The 19503-nt window shown below is 35.0% G+C and overlaps 3 protein-coding genes across 4 annotated transcripts; all 3 read right to left on the bottom strand.

Annotated features, from left to right (window-relative positions):
* Positions 1–2079: 2079 nt before the first annotated feature.
* Positions 2080–3166, bottom strand: LOC103419198 (endochitinase EP3-like). Its single transcript, XM_029100931.2, has 2 exons — positions 2806–3166; positions 2080–2648 (listed from the first exon to the last, which is right to left on the bottom strand). The coding sequence occupies exons 1-2, from the start codon at positions 3107–3109 to the stop codon at positions 2248–2250; spliced, it is 705 nt and encodes a 234-aa protein (XP_028956764.1). The 5' UTR covers positions 3110–3166; the 3' UTR covers positions 2080–2247.
* Positions 3167–10756: 7590 nt separating this feature from the next.
* On the bottom strand, positions 10757–14813 carry LOC114824338 (transcription factor bHLH143-like). Of its 2 annotated transcripts, none has more exons than XM_029100930.2 (4): positions 14048–14813; positions 13128–13707; positions 12744–12906; positions 10757–12660 (listed from the first exon to the last, which is right to left on the bottom strand). In XM_029100930.2, the coding sequence occupies exon 4, from the start codon at positions 12641–12643 to the stop codon at positions 11543–11545; it is 1101 nt and encodes a 366-aa protein (XP_028956763.1). In that variant the 5' UTR covers positions 12644–12660; positions 12744–12906; positions 13128–13707; positions 14048–14813; the 3' UTR covers positions 10757–11542. The 2 variants fall into 2 exon arrangements, with proteins under 2 accessions (XP_028956763.1, XP_028956762.1); XM_029100929.2 differs by having other exon boundaries at positions 13128–13718; positions 14048–14210.
* A 1147-nt stretch (positions 14814–15960) lies between these two features.
* On the bottom strand, positions 15961–18922 carry LOC103432766 (peptidyl-prolyl cis-trans isomerase FKBP12). Its single transcript, XM_008370970.4, has 5 exons — positions 18541–18922; positions 18372–18405; positions 17975–18036; positions 16944–16996; positions 15961–16294 (listed from the first exon to the last, which is right to left on the bottom strand). Exons 1-5 carry the CDS (start codon positions 18626–18628, stop codon positions 16193–16195), a joined length of 339 nt encoding a protein of 112 aa, XP_008369192.1. The 5' UTR covers positions 18629–18922; the 3' UTR covers positions 15961–16192.
* Positions 18923–19503: the final 581 nt, after the last annotated feature.

The following is a 19503-nucleotide window of genomic DNA, read 5'->3' as shown; positions in this document are numbered from 1 at the left end:
CAAAGTTTTCAAGTATTTTTTATTAGTTTTTTTTTAATTTTAATCATGTCTTAGACTATCTACATAGCTACCGAGTCCCAACCACGATAGACCAGATCATGGTCCAAACTGCAATTACAAGACCAGATCATGGTCCAAACTACACTTACAAAACTACAAGCCACCCGCAGCCACAGGAAACAAGTGGTCGAGCTATGCACTGTATTTATAGTTGTTATATGTCAATTTATTATGACAGAATCTTTCATTCTTAATGTAAATATATAATTGTATTAATAAAAAAAGGAAACATTTTTCGACATCAGAAAGATTACTAACAGATGAATAAAAGGTAGTTGATGGGTTTATCGATGCATGTTTGGACGTGTTTTTATAATGACTGAAAACAGTTTTAATAAAAGTGTTTTTAAATTCCAAAAGCACTTAAACTGCATTTGACAAGAAGCATCAATTTATACTTCTTGCAGGAAGTATTTCAAGGTCTTTTCCAGATTTCTTTTGTATTTTAACCAAGACTTGGTTCTAAAAATCCTTTCATTAAAAGTGCACTCGGTCATTTTTGAAGTACTTAAAAACACACGCTTATACACTTGGAGCATCTCCAATCATTTTTTATTTTATTTTACATTTTAGTTAAAAATAACAATAATAACATGTTTTAGGAGCTCTTTATAAACCACTTGAAGATGTCCTTGTATATCAGTCATTATTGTTAGGAGCTTTTAAGAATATCCATAATGCAAAACTTATATTCTTAGAATATCCATATTGTCCTTTTATATTAGTCATTATTGTTATAGCCTCTCTAGACCCAAAATGGTAAATAATCATGACTTACAACTAGTTGTCTCTCTTCTTAAAAAAGGAAATACCACCCATCTAAGTTCACTCCACCACATAATCTTAATTTTGTCTTAATGTTTCATTGTGTGAAAAGACAACATAGAACATATTATTTCAACTTTTTAACTTATGATAATATTTTTATTGAAAACTAGATTATAATCCTTAAATAAGATGAAGTTGAGAAAAATGTCTTATACAATATTAAAAATTAATTTTAGTCCCTAGACTCTATTTAATGCCAATATATGTATTCAATGTCTCTCTTTTTTATTTATAATTTTATGGTGTTCAAATTAAATTTTATGAAAATATTATAAATTTTAATTCTTATTATGGTAAGTAACTTATACAAGAAAATATTTTTGTACGGATTTTTCGGTACACTTATGTTTTTGCATATTTTCTTATGTGCCACTAATTCATTACAATATATTTAGGTACAAACGTTTTGGCACACTAGGCTAATATAATATGTTTAGGTACAGACATTTCGGTACCCTAGTTTAGTATAATATATTTAGGTATTGACATTTCGGTACACTAGTTTAATATCATATATTTAGGTATGGAATTTTTCGGTACACTTATGTTTTTGCACATTTTCTTATGTGCCGCTAATTCACTATAAGATATTTAGGTACAGACATTTCGGTACACTAATTCCTATGTTTTTTAGAATTGCATTTAGCATGGATGCATTGTTGGCAGCAATAACTTTCTAGAAAGAAAAAAAAATACACTTGAAAACGCTTGCTTGTAGTGTTGAATCAAATATAAAACAATTAGATTTCAAGTTAAAGTTAGGGTTTGTGGCTGTGGCGTGTTGGTGTTTAAGGGCATTTGGGTAACAAATGTATTGTTCTTAGAAAAGTTAAAATTCAAAGTTTTTAAGTAAGTGTAAATAAAATTTGGGGCGAACTTAAGTAAATTATGGTGTTTAAAAAGAAAAATTCAAAAGCGTGGTGGCTTTGACCATTTTGGTGTGATTCTTTGTATTGGAGAAAAAATAATTGGAGTCAAAACTCGAATGTTGAGTTTTGACAATTTGTCATGTGCATTGGCTTGTTGGAGTAAACTCTCAAATCTTATTGTTGAATAACAGTTTATATAAAACAAAGAAATGGGGATGTTTATGATATGTATTAATTGCAATGGAATGGTTGATTCTCAGGCATAAAAAGAATTAATTATAGGATTACATTTCAATCAGATCATATCTGAAAGAGGCCAACCTTCTGAGCACGATGATCTTTATTTTTGTAATTTATTTGGTGGACTACACAACAGGAGGTAGCCCTCTCCTTAATTATTCCACGGGGCTTGGAATTTATTCGTATTCTTTTAGGCTGCATTATTTATTCGTTCGAAGCATACAAGTAAGCTAATAATTATAATTATAATTTAGCAAGAGAGATTAGTGCCAGGATCAACACCAAACTGGGAGCAATAATCAGTGTAATAGTTGACGCGGGCTTGAACTAGGGCAGGCTGTTTACCATCACATTCCACAGCACCATTAATGGCTCGAATTGTGGCTCCAAATCCTTGACTTATAACAGGACGGACATTGGTTATCCAAAACCACAATGCAGTCTTGAATGCAAGGACGGGATCGGAGGCCACGGATTCAGGTGAGTTTAAGCCGTCAAAACCAATGCTGTTTCCAGCAGCTCCATAGTTGTAGTTCCATGTTAGTTGGAGAGGTCCACGTCCGTAGTACTGTTTGTTAGGGTTGCATGGATAATCTGTTCGACTTGTATCGCAGTATGTGTCACGATTTATCTCTTCTATGTAGCAGAAGTCTGATAATATTTAAAGAAGAATACAAAACAAAGATTTAGTATAATTGCACGTTAATTAGGACGTTAACTACTTAATTAATTCAACTGTATCTTTTTTGTTTTGCTTTTATAAATATTATATAGTTGGAGGTAAAAAGAATAAATAGGAATATCTTACGGCCAGTCTCATGGGTGACATGAGCAAAGAAAGCTGCAATTTCACGTTTGGAGTCATCCGCCGAACCGGTGCTGCCAAAGTCGGAATACGAGTTCACAGCATCAAGAAAAGATTGCCGTGTGTAGAAGTTCTTGCCAGCACAATCTGCAGCAGCCTGGTTGATGATCCCATCGAAGAATGCCTGAGTGACAATATCACCCACAGAAGTTTGCGCTGTTACACTTGTGGGCAACAGGGCTCCTGCTGCTACAAATGCCACTGCAATGAGGCTTAGGAGGTAATTGTTTCTAGGATAGATAGCCATTTTTTTTTGTAAGGAACTAAGGACCAATGAAGAAGCGAGCGATGAAATGATAAATGAAAGTTGAGATAGTTGGGCATATTTATAGGCAATGAAATTTGCAGCTAGGGTTTCTAGAAATTCATATTGTACTATAAATGATTCTCTTGAGGACACGTATGGTTTGAAATTTCAATGGACCGCCATGGTCATGATTTCCAAATTGGCTTCTGTTCTGATGGTCAATAGTAAACCACTATTATCTGGTTAGGTATTTTAATCCTAAATTTTTGACTTTGTTAAAATGAATTAAAGATTATATGATGACAAAAAGGCTTTTTTAACCTTAATCTACCTACAAAGGCTACGATTATCTGGTACTATAGAAAGAAGTATAGAAATCTGTAGTAGATAATCGTGTACAATGCAATATAATTATATCAAGAGTACTGTATTCAGTGGTGAAGCCAGCATGTGATCATTGGTTGTCCATGATCCCCCAACAACTTCAAAAATCTACTAATTACAACCTCCTCCTCCCATTGTGTACATTAACTAAATACTTGATGAAATACCTCAATTGACAAGCCTTGACAATCTTTAACATTACCATATTTTTTCCTGTAGCCACCCTTGAGAAGTCTCGACATATAGCAAGAATTGGTATGTTCCTATATAATGTTCAACGAAATGGTCCAAAGAAGTTTTTTTAGTTGGAATTGTACGTGAGACTGAGCCCTTCTAGAATATACTTGGCTAACACCTTGGCAAACTGGACAACCCTTTGTCGAAAGCTGAGTTTGGCTTCAATTTCAATACTCATTAATACGTACTATGAGAGCCTTTGGATAAATCAAGAAGTTGAAAGTAGAGATTCGCTCCATAAGTAACGCATCATTGAGCAAAGTGCTTTTGGAGACAATCACACATCCCTTGGAAGTATCACATGAGCCATCAACAAACTTCCCAAGATCATGACCCGGGTTTAATCTGACAAAGCTGGAGAAGATAGTTGGATTCAATAAGTTCGATAATGTTCAAATATAAAATTTAGAATCACTTATGCATGTATGGGTGTAAGTTGGATTGGAATTTTCAATTAAGCCGTTTAAATTTTAACTCCAAATTGGATCATTTTCTGAAAAAATTGGATGCAATTTTGAATGCATTTTGAGATTTTTAATTTCGATCTGATTTTTTCTGAAATGTTCTAATTTTTTATAGTTATTTACTAAACTTATGTACCTTTGTATTTTTATCATGTTCATTTTTAGTTAATTTATAGGTTTTAGTCATTGTTTTTATATTGATTATACATTTGTATATTAAAAATGGTAAACATATTATTATACTAAAAATGAATTGGATTTTTACACAAGTATATACCAAATGTTACGAAAGAACAGTAAATTACATATTTATCCCTATAATAGACAGTGAGTGAATAGGACTCACGCTTTGAATGTGTTAGAATGAAGATGTATAATAGTTGACTTTTTTTTATAAGCATATACAAAGTTCTTAATGCTCCACGTCTTGTTGTAGAGGAGTAGGATTTTCTCTTTTTCAAATTCTCCTTCACCCAGCCTCTTCTTATTTGAACGATCATTATTATTAAGTCACGTCAACATATTATATTGATATATTTATAGAAAAAAGGAAAGTAAAGAGTCCAAATGCCTTTTTTTGTTGCGTCCTAATGTCTTGTTTTTTATAACCGTTAATCACGGAATACAGCTCCTTAAGCTATGTTTTTTTTTTTTGACAAACTTCTTTAGCTATTAAACTAAACGAAACGGTGAAAAGTAGTTCCACATAATATTCTAGTAGTTAAAGGTATTGAACCGGCATATAATTATGAAAAGAGTGAGGATCTTGGGGATCTTCAAATCATATTCGTTTATCGTATATCGTGCGATCAGAAATCATTATAAATTTTTTTATTTAAAATTGAATATAAACAATACTTGACGAAAATTGACCGCAAGATGCACAATAAACCGATATAATTGGAGGATCCCCAAGATCCTCACAAAGATGATCCGGCGAGGATCCTCTCTCTTATGAAAATGTCAAACAGGTGTAGTTTTATAATATTTAAAGGGTGGTGCTAACCACACCTTCCTTTTTATTAGTTCGGTCGGAAATTAAAAAAATTGTGCGGGAAGTAAATAGAGTATTTAAATAGCACCGCCCAATTTAAATTATCTTTCTCTTATTAGATTTCAGAAAGTAACAAAAAAGTTGAAAAAAAATTCACGTAGTAAGAATGTTAATGATCACGCGATTATTTTTCAAAATATATCTAAAGTTAAAAAAATAATAAAACAAAGTAAATCGTCACACGGCTACGTGTATAGCAAGAGGCTAATTATTTTATAACATAACATGTCAAGTTAAGATTTGTTGTGTATCTATTAAGGTTCACGACCTAATAAATTTGGACATTTGTATTAAGCTTGGCGGCACCACTAATTAAGGAGCAAACAAGTTGTCCATATCAAGTGTATTCCATTGAGTGCCTAACTTTTAAAGTTATCAATGCATGCATTTTTCCCTTTCCTTCATGATGAAATCGGTCCATGTATCAAATACGTCGTGCCGTCGAGCAGAAGAAAGACAGCTTAGTAAAATGGTCAATCATCATGACCAGCACGGCATCACAGAATGTACCAAATTTTATAACTTAGGAAAGTAGAATTTATTAATGTTTGATTTATTTTCAGCTACGCTTTATTAGGTCTCACTTTATTTTATGTGTTTCTTTTTTGTATTTCATTTTTTTCATTCCGTTAACTCAGTTACTGATGTGATGTGATATGTGGTCTGGATTTTTCAACAGTGAACATATATAGAAATAGGTGTTAGAGGATAAAACACCGCATCAGAAATAAAGCATAATCAGTGTATCAACTTATATGTGAGAGGTTCATTTCTCAATACATAGTCACTTATTTCTCTTAACTGTCTCAAGTTCGTAGTTTCTCTACTTTTTTTTTTAATTAAGCATCAGAGTCCTTTTGAGGCCACCCTCCTCTTTTTTCAGTGTTCATGAATAGGTTAGCGGATGTTTCTGCTTAATGTAGGTAGAATTTTGTCAATTCAACTATGTACTTAATTTTCATCCACACTTTTGTTTTAATATAACGAACAAAATTATTGTTTATTATTCTTTATTACTAACATGTGATAATAGATTTGGGAACTTAAGTAAGTTAGGTTGATTTTGTCAATTCAACTGCACACAAAACATTTAGTACTATAGTCTAATGATATTCCTCTTAACTTCTACAGGAAAGGTCTTAGGCTCGATTCTCACCAAAGACAAATTTGAACCACATTATTGTTAGTCCATAATGAGACTAAGCCTATCATCTCTCCCTTAGTGTAAATAATATTGTTTATTCTAGAAAAAAAAAATATTGTGAACACTATTTGTATCAACACTTTTGTTTTAAGGGTTTTAATCACAAATGGTTCTTGAAATTGATTTCTTATTAAGATATTCTCTGAAATTGAAAATTGATCAATGTGGTGCCAGTGTTGCAGATCAACGTGATTCTTCTGATACAATTCTGTCAAAAATTCTGTTATGTACTAATGTGATACAAAACTGAGTCTCACAAGTCCAATTAAATATTGCCCTATAAGTTAAAAATATTTAATAATAAAAATAAATTTTAGTTTTGTATAATTAATAACTTAAAAAAAAAAGAAGAAGAATATGAACAGTTCATCTTCTTCCTCCCGCTCCCATCCGAGCAACCGTTACAGCCCCAACTCCACCCCACCCGGTCGCACATGTAACCGCAGCCAATAAGAAGGCATTTGGGCTTTCGAGAAAAGCACTTGTGGCAGAAGCTTAAGCTAAAAGCCGTCGTCTTTAAGTATCAGAAATCTCAGATTTCTACAGATAGTGGAAGGGGAAGCAGCTGCGTCGTTTTTTCGGTCGCTTTGATCTGAATTTCCTCGGAATCAAAATTCAAACATGTTGAATTTTTCTTATGGTCAACGACTCGAAAAAAAAAAACAAATAATACTTGGAAATAATAATAATAATCCTGCGAATTGAAAACAAAATCAGCTGATTAGGAGATGACCAAATGGTAGACTTTTGAGGTTATCGTCGGTGGTGTTGGAGATGTTTTTAGGAAGGAGGACCAAGAAAGTTAAAAGATGTCGACACAAGTTAGGATACGCCGTGTGCGTAGGAGCACTTGAGTTGAGTTTGAGGGGCTGAGGAGAGGAGGAGGACTTTGTCAATGGATTTGACAAGGCTAGGATACGCAGTTGTCGGGTCAGATGGGAGGAGAAGAAGAAGATGAACAGATTATATATATATATATATATATATATATATATATATATATATATTTCAAGTTTTTAATTAAACTTGTAGAACTCGGTTATGTGCCACATCAGTATATACAAAAATTTTGACAGATTGTGATGGAATGATCATATTGATTCTACGACACTCATTTTTCGGAACCACATTGATCGATTTTCAATTTCAATTATCATCTCGATATGGTGAGTCAAATTCAAACCTTGTGTTAGTATAATGAACAAAATTATTGTTTATTATTCTTTAATACTAACATGTGATAAAAATTTGGGAATGCAACCTAAATAAGATAGGTTGATGAGATCATTTCCGAATAATACGTTATAAACGTTCTTAATTATAGAATCGTCGTCAATTGGGCATCAATTCTGCAAAAACTAGTATGTAATGTATTGTGTTTATAACGCCACGTCTCTAATCATTGTGTTAATAATTATTAGTTCATAGCTGCTAGAAGAAAATTTATAGTCAGCCATCTTTGCTTTTTTAAATCGCGACTGCATTGCTGAGTCTTTCCTGACCGTTCCATGCCAAAGTTGTGTCATTAGTGTAGAGTCATTGGTTGATCTTTGATTAAATCAAAGTGTAAAGTCATTGGTTGATGTTTGATTAAATCAAACGTCTGTAACATCAAAATAAATGGTATGCGTCGAAAATGATCCACTCCAATACACAGAAGCGCTCAAACGACATAAACGACGATACTTGTACCTAATATCGACGTCATATTAACAACATTATACTGACATATTGGTACCAAATATCAAAGACATATCAACAATATCTATCAAATAACGACGACATGAAAACACCCACTGATTTGGAAAAAGTACACCAAATTTTAATCAATTAACATAGGCATCTTTGGTTGCTCAACGACGACCATCTAATATGGATGGTGAAGAAAGTTGATGTTCTACTATAAATTAATTGGTAATTTGAGGAGCAACCCACCTTATTTATAGGCCCATATAATATCCCTCCTTCCATCAATGTAGGGTTCATTCTCAACACGTCATCTCACGTGTGTCAAGTTTTCAAGCCTAACATATGAACCACACAAAGGGAGTGACGTGGAGAACATGCAACTGTTGGACTTCACACATAGGACAACTTACTTAAGGCCATGAAAAAAGTTGGGGTTCCACCATAAAACCAATTGACAGGGAGCGGCTTACTTACTTATAAGCCTATGCAAAACCCTTCCTCCCATCATTGTGGGATTCATTCTCAACAGATGGTGAGAGAACCAACCCAATGTGTATTTGAAGAAAGTGGAGGTTCTATAATAAAGCCAGTTGTTAAGATGAAGAGTAACCTAACTACTTACAAACGCATGCAAGGCCTTCTTTCCCCAATGTGAGTTTTATAATTTGAACAATTTCTAGATTTGATTTAAGATAGCTCAAAATTTGAAAACATGAACAAATCAATTTCAAATGCAAAGTTGGTGTGAAAGCTTTTTTTTTTTTTTTTAGTTTTAACGAAACGCTCCCCGGTACTGTTCACTTTTAACAAAAAACCACATTTTTTACCTTTACCTGGTACTATTTACTACACATCTATTTGTCATTTTTCATTCAAACTAAAGTTTTTTTGAACTTTTCGTTAGTTTTCCTCCTTTTTTTTTTTTTTTTTTGCCAATGTTGTGCGAGAATAAAGATCTTAAGAAAGAAGAATAGTCTCCGCGCTCGCCTCACTTACGACGAGCGAGTTCTTTGTGACCAGGCATATCACCTAGGATAATAGCTACAACACAAGAGCAAGAAGCTAGGAAGTTTACTCGCGTGACTTAAAAGGAAAGGTAGTCTACTCGTTCAACCGTGAGAGCTTTACAAATATGGAAATTGTGTTTGACTGAGTAGAAACACATAAGAATAAATGTGCTCTGACAACGTCATGCACGACACATTTACCTGGCACAAAATAACATAAAAAACATAAGATTTCGGACTTAGACTTACAAGCCAAGTTGTTTTTGGATCAACCTGTTAAACACCCGTTAAGATAACGAATTGGTTAAGGTTTACTCACGGATAACCCATTTCAACCCGAGTCATAAAAGAGAGGTTCCTTTGGTAATTTGGAATACAAAAAAGGCCTCTAAATGAGCCGTCACCTTTCTCAGTCTCCACATCGTTCACAAGTCACAACTTTACACCACCACCAGGTGGATTCCCTCCCCACCGTTACCACACCATCTCTGTCCCCCAACCTTTTTATCCGCCTCTAAGCATCACCCATCACCCACTCCACCGGTGTCACATCTGGAGGTCGTCGAGGTCCAAATCCACCTTTTTCTTGCCTCTCTAAGTAACATTTACGTGGCATGTAGATGTAGCGCTTAATGAATTGATGGTAATTGTATTGTTGAATCAAAACAAACTTCAGCATTCAACTGTTCATGTTTAGAAATTTAATATCAACTATTAAGTTTTTTTCATTTGATTATTTATTGAGGTAATGTGTTGTTCTTAATGGGTGCATCGGGTCAGGTCGGGTAACAAGTTAATTTTAATGGTCGGATTTGGATTTAATTTTTAGACCCAATAACATAGTAAGTTTGACACGATACGAGCTCTTAAAATAACATATTTACACACAAACACGTTCCGTTTTCTAGGTCTACTCAAAAGGGAAAACTAAACTAGGCGTTGGGTTTGTACTCTCAAGCATAGTCTAAAATATCCATAATATCCCGATATTTCCATCGAAATTTCCGTGTTTTTGGACTACCGATATTTTTTTGAACTATCGATATTTCCAATATCATCGATATTTTAGACCTTGCTAAGTCACTCATGTATCTTATCATGCAATGTATAAAGTGTAAAATATTGTACTAATTCATTATATATAAATGATTATGGTGCGTTTAAATTTTTTTCATTAATTACTACATATTTTCTACACTCACAATGTTTGCCAGCTCGCTATATAATCAACTTAAATCAGTTATATCTATCATGCAATGCATTTCCTTCCAATTTTTTGTGATAAACTAATAGATAATTGACTAAATAAACATCCTGCAAAATTTCAATAAAAATTTCCAAGTTTTTCTTACAATTTCCGTGATTTTATTCAATTTTTATCGATATCGATAATATCCCGATATTTCTATCGAAATTTCCGTGTTTTTGGACTACCGATATTTCCGATATCATCGATATTTTATACCTTGCTCTCAAGACAGTTTTAGTATGCTTTTCTCTCTCGGCATACCTTCGTTAGTTAAACTTTTAAATTAAACAAATACATAAAAATTATGAGACAAAAATAAACAAAACAGGTGTAAAATGAAAAGAAAAGAAAAATGAGCGTACAGAAATCAGTTCCCTACGGAACCCATATCCATTCAACTCTTCCACACCATAGTTATTTACAGACACTTTGTCTACAAACTCAGAAAAGCATAACACACTCACTCCTTGCAGACTAGGACTCCTAGATCTACTCTTGTTGTTAACCACACCCATCCCATAAATCCCACCGTACAACTGCATTTACTTTCGGACTAAGATTCTCTCACCTCCTCTTTTCACACTGCCAGCATATGTAAAACAAACAAACCCAAACTTTTGCTGCATCATTCCAATTTCCATCACCAGAAAAAAAAGTTTAAAGACAGGTGAAGATGGGACCCGATATCACCTAACCCTAGCGCGCATGCACTAAATCAACACTTTGATGAAAACAGGAGGGAACAGCAGTCCCCACCACTATCATCCCTCCTTCCCCACATGCCTTCAAATCAAATCTCTGGTGACTTATTTTATCTTTAATCCCACCCCATAAATAAAGCTTAAACATAATCATTCTTACTTTTTATTAGGCCCCACATTATCCTACTAAATACTAAGAGAAGGACCCCACCTCTAGTGATTTCAAATTCATCGAGTAATACTACACTCATCACATTTTTCAACATCTGTATCAACTCTCTAACAGAAGTAGGATCCACCGACACGTAGATCACATCTCTATTAGAGAAGTGGTGCAAACATAGTATGAAAAATGCGGTGAAAATAGCATTTTAGAATTCTGAGGCTTACCACGTTTACCACTCTGCTACAGCTACACATTGGTTATCCAAGGACCATAGTGGCTTAGTGGAAACTCACTCCCAGAGTTTCGGCTTTAAGCTTCATAGACTTCAAGTAGTCTATAGCTTCGTCGATGATCAAAACCGGGTCCTTGCCCTTAGCACCAGGAATTAAGCTCTCAAGAACTCGAACTGTCTCGCAAATCTTGTCTGTTTTCGACTTCATCTTACCCTTACTCCAACTTGCTTCCTCTCCTTGGCTCTGGCCAAGAGTGTTGCTTGACTCCGTATTGTTCCCGTACTCATGAGACTTATCGAGTTGTAACGAATTAATGACAGTCTTCACTGGTGATAATTGCACGTAGCCACCGTCAAGCAATTTGTGTCTTTTGTTTGGAGGATCAGATTCAGAACTAAACATCTTCTCTGCTACTTCCTCAACATCTTCGTTCTTTCCATAATTCTCTTGACGGCAGAATGGAGAGTGACCCGTGCTTTTTACTTCATCATCCTCCCCGCAATCATCATCATCATCATCATCATCAGAGTAGAGCAATGCATTGATTTCTTCTGTGTCTTCATGCATCTCACTCTCTTCAATTATATGATTCTCACCGGTCTCTTCAAATAAGAAGCACTTGGTTGGACCAATTTGGTCCATGCTGGTTGTTTGTTCCAGTTTATGTGAATCATAACCACACCCAAGCTTCGCGCTGGCCATAGGTGGATACTGGCTAGGAGGGCAAACAGAATTGTATATTAGCCTTGTTTCATTCCCAGACTGGTCGAAAATAAAGAACCCCTTCTGAGAAGAACCTGGATTTGCATTTGGTACAGCCATCCCACCACCAAATTCAAAAGAAAATGGTGACTGCTTTTCATGAAGATACGAGTTTGGAGGAGGAAGTAAGTTCTGCAAATGTGGCGGTAAGTATTGAAGCAACCCACGGTCTTCATTTGCTTCGTTAGCATTCAGACTCCGAATACCAGAAACTGTAGACGCTGGCAATGCCATATGTCCAGATACTGGCCAAGTTCCCTCGTTGGTAGATGATGGAAAACATTCATGTTGCACGTGCTCCAGCAACATGCTCGTACGATTCAGATAAGGCAGTTTCCGAGCAGAATGCTGTGTAAAAGGGAAAGAGTTGTTCGCCTTGACCATCCAACTAAAGGGATCACCTATACAAGACAGAACAAAGATGATCAGTTATGCATGACCCATGAATATCATAGCTACAATGACAAACAAGACATTACAATACCTGACAGGAGATAAATAGTTCTTTGATCAGCAACGTTCAATTACTTTCTGGGTCCTTTACAAACAAAAAGGAAAAAAATACTACAAATTCTGGCTTGGTAAATGACAGGAAATCTCGAACCAATTTACGTAATAGGCTTAAGCAGCTGTCGAAAGTACTCAGCCTGCGGAAAACCATCGAAAAACACAGTTTAACTACACAGTCTACACTTATAACAGAACTCTTACGGATATGAGAGTAAATAATTCCGAGCAAACCAGTAAGCATAATTCATTCTCAGAAAACGCATAGTTTAAAGGAAAATAGGCCAGCAACTGACCATGCCAACAGTTAACAAAAATTCGGGAACTGAGAGAAACTGAAAGTTGATTACGCAATACTAACCTGGCAATCCTGCAAAGGTTGAAAGCAAGCAATAACTCTAACTATAATTGTTGGTCTTCCAGCCATCCCATTTTCATGTTTCAAAGCCCGAAATTTCGTCTGGCTTGCACCTTGACACACCATAACTACACTTGAACCTTGATGAAACCACTCAATCCAGAGGATTCCAGAGGGAAGAATAATAGAGGCCAAGCTAGATGAGAACCGAAGAGACCGATACAGTGAGGATTATATCAAACAAAACTAGAAGAGAAACTTAAAGGGGGTTTGAGATTGAAGAAAAATACAGGTTTGGCTTTCTACCTTCAACTAATTCTATAGATATCGGGACACACAACGAAAAACTGATTCGACCCCATGAAAGCTTGAAGAAAAATCAACAAAAGGATGAACAACTTGAGGGTTGAGTTCAATGAAATCAGAACGAGCAATTTACAGAATAACCCTCCAATACAAGTTCAAGTGCACAACTTTACGAAAGACGTCAACTGACAAACCCAACCAAGGCATATTGTTCTATCTGATTCTTCACTGGATGTCCAACGATTGTTTGCCTACGGATATTTCACCAATTATTTACCTGCACATAAACTACATATATATAATTGTATATGTAAGATCGGAGAATTATCAGAAAATCCTTTCTGTTCGGAAAGTAGAATAAAAGAAATCGATAACTTTCGGATGTTTATTTTCTTGAACAATTTCCTCAATTTTTGTACGGAAAGAAATCCAATTTTCATGGCTCCCAGAGAATCAAAATTTTAAGAAGCAATTATCCAAATTCCAAGTCCATGTCTTCAATTTTCTCAGCAACCAAACACAGGATATCGAAAACGAATACAAGAAAGAAAAAAAAAAGAAACCAAACACCACGATTAACAAGAAGAAAAACGAAACGGAAAGGATGGCAGACTTACAGTGCAAAGTGAAAGGACTTGGATGGATCTGAAATCTGATCTGAACTGAAGAATCTTACAGGCTCCCTCTGGTCACAGTAAGCACAGAAAAGCAGAGGAAAGTGAACGGTTTCGGAGCTGAAAAGAGTGAGATGGTGAGACTAAAGGAGCGCATGCGTTGGACAGTTGGTAACATTATATCGACCTCTATATGACCCTTTTGCCCTTACCACTGAAATACAAAACCTAAAAGATCCAATTAAATTTGGGAGGACGATAATTTTTAATACGTGTGGGGTTACAATGTCACGTGACTTCCAGCTATTGTTCACATAGACGTCAAGTCAAGTTTTAATGATAGTTTCGACAAAAAGACTAACAATGGTACGAAAGTGTTACATGAAACTGGAATGGATAAAGCTTGAAAATTACGATACTTGAGGATAGTAAACTAAGAATTACTCTTTTTAATTTCTCACGCACTGTTTTTTATTTTTTATTATGATAATCGAAAACAACGACCAGATTCAACAAGAGGGCGATGTGGTGCTATCAGAAAGGAGATGCGTTGGATCCCTCCTCTCGAAGGTAAATACAAGCTCAATGCAGATGTGGTGCAATTTTACCTGTTGCTTTGCAGTCGTTAGAAATGATGAAGGGGAAGCGATGGCCGGAATGGCTCGCCTGGTTGTCTTATACAGGTCGCAAATGTCAGTTGAAGCTGAGTTCTCTCAAAATTTGAAGTTCATGAAAGCGCAATTTAGAAGGAAGGTTTCATTGGAGTGCTCGAGCATTTTCTATGTCCTTTGAACGGATAAGCATCTTTTAGCTAACCTAGCCTACTCCTCCGTCCCTCACCCCATCTTATTAACCTTTTGGATCTTATTAACCAAAGAGATACGATTTTGCACTCAATTAGCATTTACCATGCTTCACCACATGACATGCACCAAAGTAATGGAGGGCTGTATGTCCGGGCGAGAATCCATTGACAAGCAATCTGAGGAGAGAAGACCGAGGATCCAAGTTTATACCAAAAACAACGCTCCCAATCCATACATATCCTACTCTCATTACTAAACAAAAAGAGGTAAGTGCATCTCACGTTGAAATTAGGCATGTCATACCCAATATAAAGTCTGGTTTGGTACTAAGTTGATTCTGAAAAAAATGGATATCAAAAAAAGTTGAGAGCTTTTTTGTGTTTGGTAAACATTCAGTTTCAGTTTTTTTTCACAGTTTTAGGTTAAAAAAGCCAAAAACACAAAACTGCAAAACCCCAACTTTGAAAAACCGACTTTTTTTCACATATGTTTTACATAAAAGTTTACCAAACACTATAATACTGTTTTTTTTTTTTTCAAAAACACTTTTACAAAAAAGTTTACCAAACACTATGCTGCTTTATTTCACAGCTACTTATTCTCACAGCACAGCAGAAGCAGCTTTTTTTTCAAAGCACATCAATACCAAACTAGCCCTAACTCCAATACCTAAGGTATCATTTGGTATGCATACGGGACGGGACGGAACAGAATGAAATAGGACAGGACAGGATAGAACGGAGAATGAGCAAAGATGCTCTCGGATGGAAACAAGGAGGAAGAAGGAGAAAGAAATGTTATAATTTTGTGTTCCACGGATGTGGAACGAGACGTTCCAAAGGGGTAAGGCGGAACGAAAATTCACCCAAAACTCGTCTCGTGAAACAACGCGTTCCATCCGTTTTAGGCGCACCAAACGTGGGACGGAACGCCTCGTCTCACTCAGTTCCATCCCATCCCACGTACCAAATGGTACCTAAACGACAAGGTATAATTTTCGTAACAGAAACAGTAAGTAAACATGCCTAAACAGGAATGAGAATCACTGAAGCAACTAATCTAAGAACTAAAGAAATGACTCAGGGTTCAGCTTCCAAGCAACTACCATAATGATCATACCATGCTCCAAACAAAGGGCATTTCGTAACATTGCAATAGAACTAACCCTTAAAACATGTCTGATATAACAGGGCACAACGAGAATTTATTCGTAGGGTAACCATATGGATATATCCGCCAAATTTTAACAACGAAAGAGGTCACGGAGGTTATACGGATGTTCGTAATTATATCTTAGTATAACCATAAGGATATGCGGGATGGTCAACTCCATACCCGGATGTTACTGCGCACTCAGGACTTCAATCTCAAAAACCAGAACCGAGTGAGGTTGTATCCCCCATGCAGCAAATCCATCTTTGCCATATGCATAATCTGGAGAGCACTGCAAAGCCATCAACAAGGAGTGTGAGATGTGTTAATGTTTAGATCTCCTTCCAGATCCAGATTTTTTAAATGAATGCATACCAAATGAAAATAAGGGCACAACACATTCCTAGCTTCTTACATCTTAGATCACTAATTTAGAAATGCCATATCGCCCATGGAAACCAACAGATTTATGACACGGGGGTCTGAGACCATACGGTTACAAGAGGAATTCATATCAATCAGGGAATATAAAGAACTTTATGAAGCCACAAATTCAGTGTCTTAAAAGGTAAATCGGTCAAGAGGGAAATCAACTCTTTTACTTTAAAAACATCGGTCATAGAGTATTTGACTACTTAACATTGTATTAAAAGGTATATACAAAACAATGCAGGACTATTAGTATTAGACGAGCGAAATAAATGAAACAAGAATTATGATAGCATGACATGTTTATAGAATTTTATTGCTAAAAAATGCAAAAGATCATTATGACACACATACGGGGCACTTCAAAGTTTTCCAAATGAGTCATTAACATCATGCCAAATGGTTCCTTCTCCGATTCAACTATAACAATTTACAAGAAACTTCAACGTAAATCAAAACTATTTGATAAGTCATAGAGCACAAATTTTTGGTAGCACAGAAGATGAACATACCCGCAGACGAGCAACTTCTCCCACTTGCATTTGAAGAACACCTTCATCCCATCCTACAAAGGAAGTGAAAAAGAAATAAACAACTTGAAAAGAATAAACATGCATACATAGATACACCCACATATATACACACATATATATATAAACACACTTCTTATGGACTCTGTTGAGAATGATTCTCATCTAGTTCGCACCAACCATGAGCAATCCACCAATCCACGTGTGTGTGAACAATGAAAATTGTGTACCATAATCAGTAGCTAAATACGGATAAGGATGAGCCAGCCGATCCTAACATCATCTATGAGGAGCCCGACGACAAAGCCTCCTCTTCCTCATATATATATATATATATATATATATATATATATATATATATATATATATATATATATGCCCTTTATGTAAAGGGATTCCCATTTTTTTTCAAAAAATGAGAATTAGGTGTGGGGCCCATTCCACATCGAACTTCAACAATCTGAACCGTCTATTTTGTAAGTCTCGATTTATAGATATATATATATATATATATATATATATATATATATGCCCTTTATGTAAAGGGATTCCCATTTTTTTTCAACAAATGAGAATTAGGTGTGGGGCCCATTCCACATCGAACTTCAACAATCTGAACCGTCTATTTTGTAAGTCTCGATTTATAGATCATCTTTGTCAAAATTCAATTCAATCTGAAATAATTTGCCTATTTAATTCTTAAAATAAAATTTTATTGTTCCTTATATAACAAATTATACATTGATTTTTTTTAAACCCGAATATATATCTTAAATATTTCTGATTTGGCTAAAATTTTGCAGGGATGATTTATAAGGTGCAATTTGAAATATAGACGGTTCAGATCATTAAAGTTCGATGTGTGTGAACCTCACAACTAATCCACAGTTTTATAGAAAAATGAAGATCCCTTCCCTTAAAGAATTCCTCTATATATATATATATATATATATATATATATATATATATATATATATATAGACACACACATATACACAAAAGTAGTTAGTTACCTTTTATAACAGATCCCAGGCCTATTTTGAAGCTGAAAGGCTGCTGCCCAGGGTCCTTGGTGCTACAAAACGCAAACAAAAAATATAAATAACTAATTTTTTAGAAGAAAAAAATATATACAAGCCTCAAAAAAGAAGATTACCCATTTTTTCTTAGGAAAACTAATGAAAATGGCTTGAAAACCTTGAGTTTTAATGATAAGGACAAAATAAAGGGTAAAATGAATAGTACTATGACTTTTTAGTGTAAAAATGTGATTTTTCGTTAAGATAAACAGTACTTTTCGTTAAAGTTCCCTTTTTTTTCTTTCCACCAACAATAAATAAAATAAAATAAATAATAAAAAATAGGGAAAACAATTTAAAAAATAAGTAAAAACAAAAATAAAAGTCTTACCTCCAGAACTTCTGACTCAGATCGCCATTTTTTCCTGCGATGAGGACAGTAAAATTAATCATTCAATCATTAAGCAAATAAAAAAAATTATAAAATTAGAATTTTGATTTTATGGTTTTTAGTTGGATTAGTGGGGAAATTAGGAGAGAAAAAGAATGAAGGGACAAACCAAAGCCAGTGCAGTGAACGGTGACGTTCTGTCCGACGGACGGTTTGGCACCGCTTCCAGCCCTCACAACTTCCTTCTCCACTCCCATTTTCTTCTTTTCTCGCTGCTTCTCGATGCTTCTCTTTGCTTAGGGTTTTGTACGTCCAATCAATCTTACAATCAATCTAATCGGTGACCATTTGGGCCTGCTATCTGTTTTAGTGGGCCTTGTAACTATGTAAATCAACTTGTCCCTCCACAGCTTCTTGTATTACGGTTTTAAAATACTTCTGTGAGTCTTTTCGGCCGTTTGAAAAGAAGGATAACCGCAGTTTGTTACCAGTTGTTTTCTTTTTTTAAGAAAAAATGGCAAGTTCAAATCTAATTATAATTGACTTAATGTGTGGCTAATAAAATATATGTTTTGTAGATATAATTAGAATAATTTCTCTAATAAAGGTGGTGCCCACCAATACAAGTAGATCTCATCTCAAATTTTTAAGAGGTGAGTTAAACCTCACAACGGGTTAGCAATAATGTGGTTCATATTCGCTTTTGGCTAGAATCGAACTTAAAACCTCAAATTATAATCAATCTAAAAATTCTCGCTTACAAGTAAACCTAAAATATGAAACCTAAAACCTCAAACCTCTCAATTCAAATACTCTTAAAGAAGGCTCTCTCTTCTTTTCCACTGGTCTACATAGAGTGTCGAAGGCAAGGATTTGGATATTCGGACTCTTGAAGAGAGAGAGAGAGAGACAAGACCCTTGATTTGTGTAAAGTAGGCTAATGGAATGACAACACTTTTAAAGATCATGTTTTAGAGTTTCAAAAGCACTTCAAATGCATTTCCATGATTCATTTTTATTTTACTTAAGATAGATTCCAAAAACATTTTCATCAAAAGCGTTTTCAGCCATTTTAAAAACACTTCAATACAGCCATAACAATCTAAGGCAGAAATTTACTGCAGCCTGTTTG

Source organism: Malus domestica, chromosome 04 (genome assembly GCF_042453785.1).
Source record: "Malus domestica chromosome 04, GDT2T_hap1".
NCBI lineage: Eukaryota > Viridiplantae > Streptophyta > Magnoliopsida > Rosales > Rosaceae > Malus > Malus domestica.
The sequence above is the reverse complement of the archived record's forward strand: the minus strand, read 5'-3'. Positions and strand labels throughout refer to the sequence as shown.